The sequence below is a fragment of the Opisthorchis viverrini genome (assembly GCF_000715545.1).
Source record: "Opisthorchis viverrini unplaced genomic scaffold opera_v5_401, whole genome shotgun sequence".
Lineage (NCBI taxonomy): Eukaryota > Metazoa > Platyhelminthes > Trematoda > Opisthorchiida > Opisthorchiidae > Opisthorchis > Opisthorchis viverrini.
Genome location: NW_008752061.1, coordinates 163,496 through 173,199, shown reverse-complemented (window position 1 = coordinate 173,199; position 9,704 = coordinate 163,496). Strand labels below are relative to the sequence as shown.

Genomic DNA, 9,704 nt, shown 5'->3' with positions numbered 1-9,704 from the left:
AACTACAGATAGAATATTTCATAGACTAGTCTCATTTGCAAACGAATTCCGTCTTGACTGGACAAAATTGAACCTCCCGTTAATATGGACGGCTTCAACGAAATGTGTTGAATAAAAAGTTGACGTGAACTCAAAGAATGCTCCCAAATAATAAACCGCAAGAATTGCGGAGGATGTTGTGCTCTATCCAAGAGCTTTGAGCAACTTTATGAATAAACAACCGTGTACTGAATTATGAGGCGGCCCCGAATAGCATATTCAGTCGAAACGAACCACTACAAACGAGCGATTCACCTGAATTCATCTGAGCCTTGTGCGAAAACCGAATTCATGTGCAAATCTACTGAGTCTGACAAAGTTAGGATTTTGCGGACTGAGATTGAACCATGATAAAACCGGGAGTAGACTGTTGAAGGGTTCTCAGCAACCTTAGGAGCAGTGTGTCACGTCTATATAAACACATTTAAATCGCGCCCTTCACAGCGCCTAGCTACCTGCCGGTGATGCATCAAAAAGTATTTCGCTAGCTTAAACGTCAACATGAAGTTGGCCGAGGTGATGAACTTCTGGCTCATTGCATTCGAATTGACTCAACGTCTAGCACTTGACGATACTGCGACATGTAAAGCGGACCATCTGGAATGGCTATTTTATTGCTTATGTTCCAGTGAAACGAAAATAGCCCGCAGGTTAATAACCAAATGGGAAAACTCCGAATGAATGTCTTCGCAAATGTGTTGTACTATAAAAATGAAAATAGTTACACAGAATACAAAATTACAAACCTCGACGGTTTTCGACAAACGTTGACGTACCCCTGATGGGAAGAAAAGCCAATACGGATCACAGTCAACGCGTGATAGAAATCTGTAAACTCATGCATTAAAATAAATTTACAGTTAGCCAAGTTCTCGGTACAAAAATAGTAAAACCGAGGCGGTAAAAACGATCTGCGCGGTAAGGAAAACGGAAAATATAAATGTCCTGTGAAACTTAAAATAGTATTCAACTACAACGGTCCAAAAATGCGGCGGTCAATTTGAAAACTTGACCGGGAAAGCAGTCACTCAAGATGTGAGGCAATTTTAAATATATACGAAGTTGCAACAAGCGGTGTTGTTTATTAGAAGAAAACTCCAACTGAACGATTAAAGACTATGGGGCAAGAAGTTAAATCTACAGGTAGCTGGTGTTTGAAAATATGGACATCTCTCTTCTTTTTGGACGCGACCTCTCGAACTTGCCTAAATATCCACTGACTCCACAAAATCATTAAAAAAGCATCTTCCATTAGATCAAAGTGGAGTTACAAGAAAAGCACACACTATTTGCATTCCCTCAATAGATGTGTCTATGGTTGCACACTTCTTCCCTTAAAGCTCGATTTTATATCACCGCTTTCGATTCACCTTCGTTAGGATAGTCACAGTTGCTGATCTTCTCGGCAGCTCCTTTGGTGTATCCTGCCAACTCCAGAGCTGGGTCATATTTACTCCTTCCGTTCCCCGGTCGGCTTGAATTGTTAAGGCGTTCGTCCAGCGGTCGGTACCAACAGACGAACCCTGCCATTGAATGATTATCTCTCGCGATCCCACTAATCTCCTTCCAGAATGACGATGATCCTTCCACTTGCCCCCACGCCTATAAATAATTGTCGTACCTTCCTAATTGCCTTTTTGACTCCACTCCTTTGCCAAACTTTGGTGAAGTTTTCTCGAGCTTTCCTTTCCTTCCCTGTCCTCCCCAAAGACAAGTGTGTTGCGGGTTACGATCCTTTTTCTTGAGTATCCAGAAGTCTGGGAAGTTGACCGTATATCAGCATTAACGGGGTCTTGCCTGAGGTACGCTGCCCGGAAGTACGTTAATTTTTCAACGCCGTCGACGCCAGTCACCTTTCTTGGCCGCCAGCCACCTCCAGGTCGTTCAGCTAATGCGTTCTCTTAGATCATTTTTGTGTAGGTAATAGGGTGCAGTTCTCAGCCGTATGATGCCTAGCTCCCACAAGCAGCTCGTAAAATCATCCCTCTCAATGCGAGACCTCTAATCGGTCAGGATCAGTTTTGGCAACCCGTGGTTGGCCATTGGCTCATGCTCTATGTCTAAGCTGATGCGGTACTTGCGCTGCAACAACATGTCGTTTAGACGCATCGGGTGCATTGTCAGTTTATGAATTTTGTGTCAGAATCCACCTTCTGATCCCACAGCTTGCGCGCACGGGTTGCACTCAGCTTCTTGTCGTCCCTCTCTCTCACGTTTATACCGATAAAGGCCTGTATGGTAGCCTGTGTCAACGCGCTGATCGCAATCCATACGAGATTAGATGAGTAATGCAAGTTTTTTTTATCATATTCAAGTGGTCGGGTTTGAGGTTATTGATTCCTGCAGTAGCGAGGTATGCCACACTTGTAACATCGGTCCGTTTGTCGTGCCTCCGCCACTTTGTGTCGATGACTGCAAGCAAATTGGTCCGCTTTATCGCTCAGGTCCTCCATTGTTGAACCTTCTCTGTTTTCCTGCGACTGCAACCTGTCCAGTGGTGGCTCAACGAAATTCCTGATCGGTTGCAGGTGTTTTACAATCAAACGGTCAGTTGCTCTGCCTACCGCAGAAGGGCACAAAATGCCTGCTGCACCCCTTCAACGAACTGGTCAGACAGCAACTGGTGGCTTCATATTCCTGGCACTGCCCGATCCAGCGAATGCAGCAGGTCTACGGCAAACACCGTCGGATAACACTCAAGTTCTATCCTGGCCGTCGCGAGCCGCCTCATAGCCTTCAAGATGTCGGCCGCTGCGTCGAGCTTCGCTGCGAGAGCTTCTTTTGTGGCAGAAAAGTCCATCTTTTAAGGTCCACGTCTGATCGCATTCATTGAAACTGTCGCATGGCCCCTGGGTAGGATCTACAATGCGGCGAAATTCCCGGTCACTCACCAGTGGAGTCGCCTGTGCATCTTCCCCGAAATTTTCTAGGAAGTTGCGCAGATACCCAAACTTACAAGGCCGTGACTGAGAGATTTACATCCGTATCCTGGTCGCGGTACTAGATGTGCGGAGTAAACATCTTGAACGAATATCCTATCGTGAACGACCAGGTGAATATCTCAGTTTAGTTGCCCTGGGATCAGACGTCATGGTCACGCGGTGGGTGGTAATGTTAATATTATTATTATCATGTAGTGAGGTCAATTCACGATTTGTTTGTATTCCGTGACCCTGGCGAACGCGGACTGACTTGATCGGTATTGTACTCTACAGATTGCTGATGTGAGAAATCTGTAAGTGATTGGGTTAATCTTCTGGCAACAGGAACTTGCAAGGTCGACCAATCCATGGAGTGTCCTCCTTGTTCCGGAAAACCAGGTGTATCTTGATGCTTTTCGCATTCCCCGGATTTGCGAAAGATCAATAACGTAGTTGTTGGTGCGTGCCGTAATCATGTCGCCGAAAAACCAGTCAGAATATGGGGCTATCATCCGATTCTCCCTCTGCCAAGCTCGCCCGCTCGCGGTACATCAAATAAAGAATGGCCGTTAATGAGCCCCGGGATAATTGCAAATTTTGCTGAGGTACTGAAGACTGAGGGAGAAAGCACACGGGAATGCTACATAGACATACCGACGCGCTTGATTCCTTAGGTTCTGGGGTCACTAAAACTCTTGAAACGGTCACTGCTTTCAACCCACCATAACACACAACACAACAGAGGAAAGCGTAAATAGGATCCTGAAGCAAGGTAAGAAAAAGAGGTCATTCGGAGAGGTTAACTGACATCGACCCGACCGGATCTGTAAGTGCCGTCGTTCATATTAACATCTAATTAGTCTCACACGCCATTCATTTCTGACAGCAGATAGTAAGAAGAGATACCTCCACTGCCTATAGTATTCTGATGTAACAGCCTAACTCAGGTTTACACAAGGTCGCTATACAGCTAGTTGCATACTCACAAACCCCCTAGATAACATCAGGTCAAGTTCACATTACTTGTCTAAGAGCGCCTACTGAACCCTTGAAGGCGATAACAAGCTTTTTTCACATTCTACCATTTCCCCCGTCTATGCAACTCCGACTTATTTTCCAAAACTCAGGCTGAACTCGTCCTGGTCCAATTCAGTTTCGTTGGTGTGTTTCAGACCTCCTCCAGTCACGTCTCATCTACTCTGTTTTTCCAACTCTTCTCAAATACCACAGTACATGCCATATGTGTGGTCATTTGTCTTGGGCTGCACTGGTGTCCCTTGTGTCTGCAGGACATTGAGTGGCACGATGCTCTGAGTGCCAGCTAATAATGTTCTTTCATTCTCGCTTGGTGGACTGGGAACTGCTTCACAAGCAGCTCGATTCTCTTTCATGTATCCATAAGTCATTGCGGTTGTTCTTCATGGTTAAGTTGCCATGGTTCCAACAAAAACCACTCGGTAGCCAGATCAAGCAGCGCTCGTCTACCTCTGTAGCAGAAGTATAACCACACATGCCAACGAGCCGCAACCTTGAATGGTAGTACAACTGATCAACAATCAACAAACAACTGAATCAAAGTTGAAAGTCTAATTCGTGATATTCCTTAACCCATGTGCTGTCCAGAACACCTTGATTGGTATGGTGGGTTAAGCATTCGAGATAACAGAGGAGAATTTAACCGAAGAATGCATTCAAAAGGCTGCCGAAAAAGATTGTGAAAACCAGCTACCTATTTTGCTCTCTTTAGGGCTCATCAGGCAGCCACACTCGCCGATTTGCCTCAGATTCGATTTGTATCATGAATGAAATTATCTCTTACCGCATATTCAGGTGAAACATATCATATATGAAGGATTCAGCTGGAATTCAGCTGAGTTGCTCGTTTACGCCAACTAAGTTCGCAAATGAGTGTTACGTGAAGTTTTCATGAGAAATGAAGCTCATGATAAATCAATAGTCGCCATAATTACGCTTCGATACAACAATGTGGTTTGCAGTTAGGCAGTACTTCGTCCAAGAAGCCTATTTCTCACTCTATTGGCCGGAATTTTGGGCAGCTTCCTGATCCAGCATCAAGACGACCTCTGACTGAAACCAATAGACAATCCTGGTTCGGTGTCCATTGAACGCTGATTATCATTGGCGCATCCAGGATGCACAACAATTTCAAGAAGGTAGTCGCCGAATACATTTTCGGGCACAAACACAATCCTGAAACCAACCTCAGAACGCCCAGAACCTACTGCTCCAGCAAAAACTCAACAGAAAGCCCGGCAAGCATCCAAGTCAGTCAATAATTCAATCAATTCAGCAAAACCCGATGAGTGTTCTTGCACACCACAGAAGCCCGACCGAATGTGGTCAGCGTTCAAGTTTTTCTTTGAGGCACGATCGATGTTGCTGTGTGTTCATTACCGCCTATCAAACAGCCTGGATCAATGTCAAAATGTCGTCTTCAATTAGCGTGGAGGCGTTGTAACTTTTGCCTTCGCACTCGCGCACAATGATATAACAGACGCACGCTGTACATATTCGTTAGTACTTTCGACAAAATGCTGTCTTGGAAACTTCGGATCGAGAACTAAATAATGATAACTTCGTTGAGAGTTCGAGGCTTATTGATAGGCCGCAAGCGGAACGTTGAACTCGTTCACCGTTTGCCCGAGATTTCTCTATAACCTTATGACTAATGTAGGTTCATGTAAATTCACCGTTCTTTGGTAGAATAAATCTGATTATTCTACTCTACACGGAGTCATACTAATGCAGCTTGTGCCACATGGTGAATTGATGCAGAACTTCACTCGGTTACTGCGCAAGGGGACACGGAATTAAGTTTCAATGGTAGTCAATTATCACACCGTTGTGGATATCGTCTTACTGGTAATCATGGAATAATTTGCCTTTAAACGGATTCCTGAAATATAAAATTAAAACTGGAAATGGACTTTATTGAGAGATATTTTTTGTAAGTCGATCAAGGGTAGAGAAAGGCGCGTGAATTCCGTTTGTAGTTGGTTCTCGGGCTTGTCCAAATAAAATTCCACGCCGAGTAGTGCGACTCGTGTCACTTTCTCGATTAAGTCTTGACCAACCATTGTTAATACAATATCGATATGGGAAGACTGCAGGGATTCAGGTGAGTTCACAACACAGAATTTTGCAAATTTTGTGTCGATAGGTAGTTACTTTAGGTAAACTTACGGCAGAAATCCAACAGTAGTGTATTTTATGAGCGTGTTTTCACCCAGTGCCCTTGAATGTTATTCGGTCGAGCAAAAATAACACGATATTGCTACAACCTCCAACCAAAGAACAAACTTGTCATGTCGTTCGAAGGTTTCTTTTTCTCATCCTGGCGGTCGGCTTCGTTACTAAATTCTAAGACAACTGGATAGCTTGATTATTAAATGCTCCGAATCGTCAGCAGCCTAATTCGGTCAAACGATGCCAATTTTAGATGTCATTAATTTCAGACTACTGACAAAGGAAACGTAGTTAAATGTGCTATTAACTAACGAGGATGAAGTACAATGGCTGCAATTTCATCGATTGTGCTGATTGTGTCAGTGTTTACTGGCGTCCTGAGTCATGTAAAAATTCATGAAAGAAGTGACCCACAAAATTCATTGATCTGCAGCTCGACTTCATTCGTGAGAAATTCAGCTCAAAAATGAGCACAAATGAGCGAAACAGGGAAATGCATTTTCTACAGCAAAACCTGTACGCTATATTTACTTGTCATGGTTTGCTATAGCGTCGTAGACGAAGGTAATATTGTTCTCGACTGCAAAATTTTACGCGCATGGCTTTAGACGGGTGTTAAACCTCCGCCGTAATATAGATACGAATGACAGGTGAGTTGAGGGTCACTATTTGAGTGGGGTATGAAGATTAAAAAAGACAAGCTGGTGTCTAGAGTCATCGGAATTTAATGGAGTATCAGTTTCCGCAACAGCGCGGAGCTAAAGTATATCACCGGCATCACTATGCTGACCGTTCTGCGACATTGTTTGGATATTTCACGTGAGATTTTATCTTTCTGGTGAAGTGAAGATCTACCCGAAAACTCAAGTTCACGATATAACTGATTCATTCTTATTTAGCGTCAGCTGTAGATCGAATTTCATCATTCTCTGGAGAGGAACAAACCCTCCACCTCCCGACGATTTGTTGGATGCTGAATCTTTGGGCAAAAGTAGCTGATCAGTGGTTCAGTTAGCTAGCTCTCCAGCCTACTTGTGAACGCGGTCTGATGTGGATTTCCTCAAGAAATTAAAATACCTCGATTGGTCGTCAGTGTGGTACATCCATATTTATTATCAATATTGTTTCCCTGCATTGAATTTATCAATTTTGCATCACATGAGTCAAGTTTCTTTTAAGGCTTTCACATCAGAATCCACAGATTGCTTTCTTTATAACCCGTCAAAGCAGCTTTTCATATGACATTGAGAATAACAAATTAACTGCGTCAATTTACCATCGAAAATGTGGAAACTCAGTGCTAGTCATTTAGCCCGAAAGTGAAACACTTATGCTTCCGCAGATGAATGCCTCAACTTTTCGAATGTGTTGCACATCAATGTTTGAATACTTTGTCTTTCTCTATCAGCTCGTGATCCAAATTCATTAGGAACGGATACGCATTCAGGTAAGAAAACGATCAAACTACTTCCCCTATCGCAGCAGTGTCTTCTCATAAGAATGAAGCGGTGATAATTGTTGATCATAAAATTTTGCATCCAGTTTCACGAAATCCTCCATGATTCAATAATTTAGACTCATTAACTGATTAGCTTATCGCTACTCGCTTGCGCACAGCTCTCCGATTGTACTGTTCCCTCTTGAGGATGGATGGATCTAGATGGATCGAATGGATCTTACTCCTGTTGGCTCGTTGTCTAACTGACGGACGTTGATGCTTCCTTAACCGACTGTGTGTCTAACTTAGAACTACAATCACTCAGCTGGCCAATGACCTTAGTCTCGAAAGATGTTTCATCCACGACCGTTCTAGTCGGAACGAACTCCAGGAAGGACCTCAAACGTTGTTTATGTTGGTCTTTGGCCAGTATATCCACCCAAAATAAAGGAATGCCTTACAGAAATAGAGAATGGACATCATAGAGACCCTGCGGTTTGTGGGCCTCAGCATCTCACTGAGCAAGGTATATGTGACCCTCACAGAGCCTCTCATACCAGGTTGGTCATTTGGTGGAAGTCCTCTGAGTTGAGGGTTGGATCCACTCCTTAAGAATTTGGACTTCTCTGAATGTAAGCACAATCCACGACCAATAAATGCGTCAACAAGTTCAAATGGACTTTAGAAATACAGGATTTAATCAACGACATTAAATGACTTTCCTTCTATATCCAGTTGTCATGGGGAAATACCAGATAATACTGATGAAGCATGCGAGCAGTCTGTGATCTTCTCGGAGCTCCGTTCCGCGTTTATGGAAGGTGAATTTTACCACAGAACTTATGGAGTATCTTTGCAATATTCTTTCTCAAAAGCGTGATATTTCCGAACAGTTATGGAGCTTGAAGAAGATCCTTGAGGATGTTCAGTTTTAAAGAATATAGCCAACTGAGACGGTTGCTTTCCCGTTCTATAGTTCAATAGCGACATCCACGTGGAACCATTCATCATAATTGAAGGAACCGATTGCCTCCCAGTGTCGTCTGCTGCAGTATCCATGGACATTGCTTTTACTCACAGGCCGTGAATGCATCAAAGATAACGCAACAGAAAGCACTTTCGGGTGACGTTGTTGGATTCCGATTGGCGTGAATCGTAGTATGCACCTCAAAAAAGCCTAACTTCAATAAATTATGACAGGAAATTCCTGTCGGGTATATACACAGGGCGTTAAATGCGTGTCTATAATTTGTGGCTTCTATCCGCCACTTTTACAGTGAGTCATCACAACCATGGAGTAAAGCACCTGGAGCAGAACTGTTTCGGGTGACATTGTTGAAAATTTCCACCTTGTAGACGCTTTCAAGCAGGCTTTAGAAACCCAGAAACAAACTGAAACTTACTTGATATCGAAAATTATTCTAGTTGTTGAAACCAGAGATAAGGACTACCCAGTTCTTAGACGACTTGTGGCTAAATATCGATGACAACTTGTGGACTTCGGCGGCTTCCAAACATGCAACATGGTCGATGCGGAAGGAAAGCGCAATAAGGAGCGCACAGCTTTGCGTCTTCTTCAACCGTTTTGAATTTCATAGTGTGCAGTTTCCGTGAATATGGCGATAGTGTATAAAAGCCGGCCGCCCCAAACGTCAGTAGAACGCGGTGCAAAGATTACTCTAAATAGGAAACGAGCGGCCATTTTGATCATCTTGTTCAAAGGCTGATCAGTTGCGCAGAGTTCTTTCAACGATATGTGTACATTGACGATTTGTGTATCCTAGGACAAATGTGGATAATTTTTGGAGCACGTAGGCGCTTTAGGCAGTGCTGAGTAGCAAACTGTGTCCTCAAAATTGTTTCTCGTACAGGCTGGCTTCATGAAAAATTTTGCTGGGAACTTTTGTCCATGGGGACATTGATACGGGTTTTCCTCCTAAAAATCACCCGGCAGATCTTTGTGGTTGCAAAACGTCAGCTTAGAACTTGACCAACTATTTGGAATCAAGCGTAGGAACTTTTCAAAAGCTGGGTGTCCATTCGCTGCCCACATCAATGTTTTCACGAAGCCTCTGGTTGACTTGAATGAGTGACCCTGA

At 43.6% G+C, this 9,704-nt stretch overlaps 1 protein-coding gene across 1 annotated transcript in view; it reads right to left on the bottom strand.

The window, feature by feature from the left end:
- Positions 1-3,452: 3,452 nt before the first annotated feature.
- T265_10754 (hypothetical protein) overlaps positions 3,453-9,704 on the bottom strand; it is a gene marked incomplete at both ends in the record, with an annotated part of 34,203 nt that continues 27,951 nt past the window's right edge. Inside the window, 2 exons of the mRNA XM_009177219.1 lie at positions 3,453-3,575; positions 3,615-3,722. Coding sequence (XP_009175483.1) covers positions 3,453-3,575; positions 3,615-3,722 — 231 coding nt within the window. The remainder of the gene's footprint in view (positions 3,576-3,614; positions 3,723-9,704) is intronic.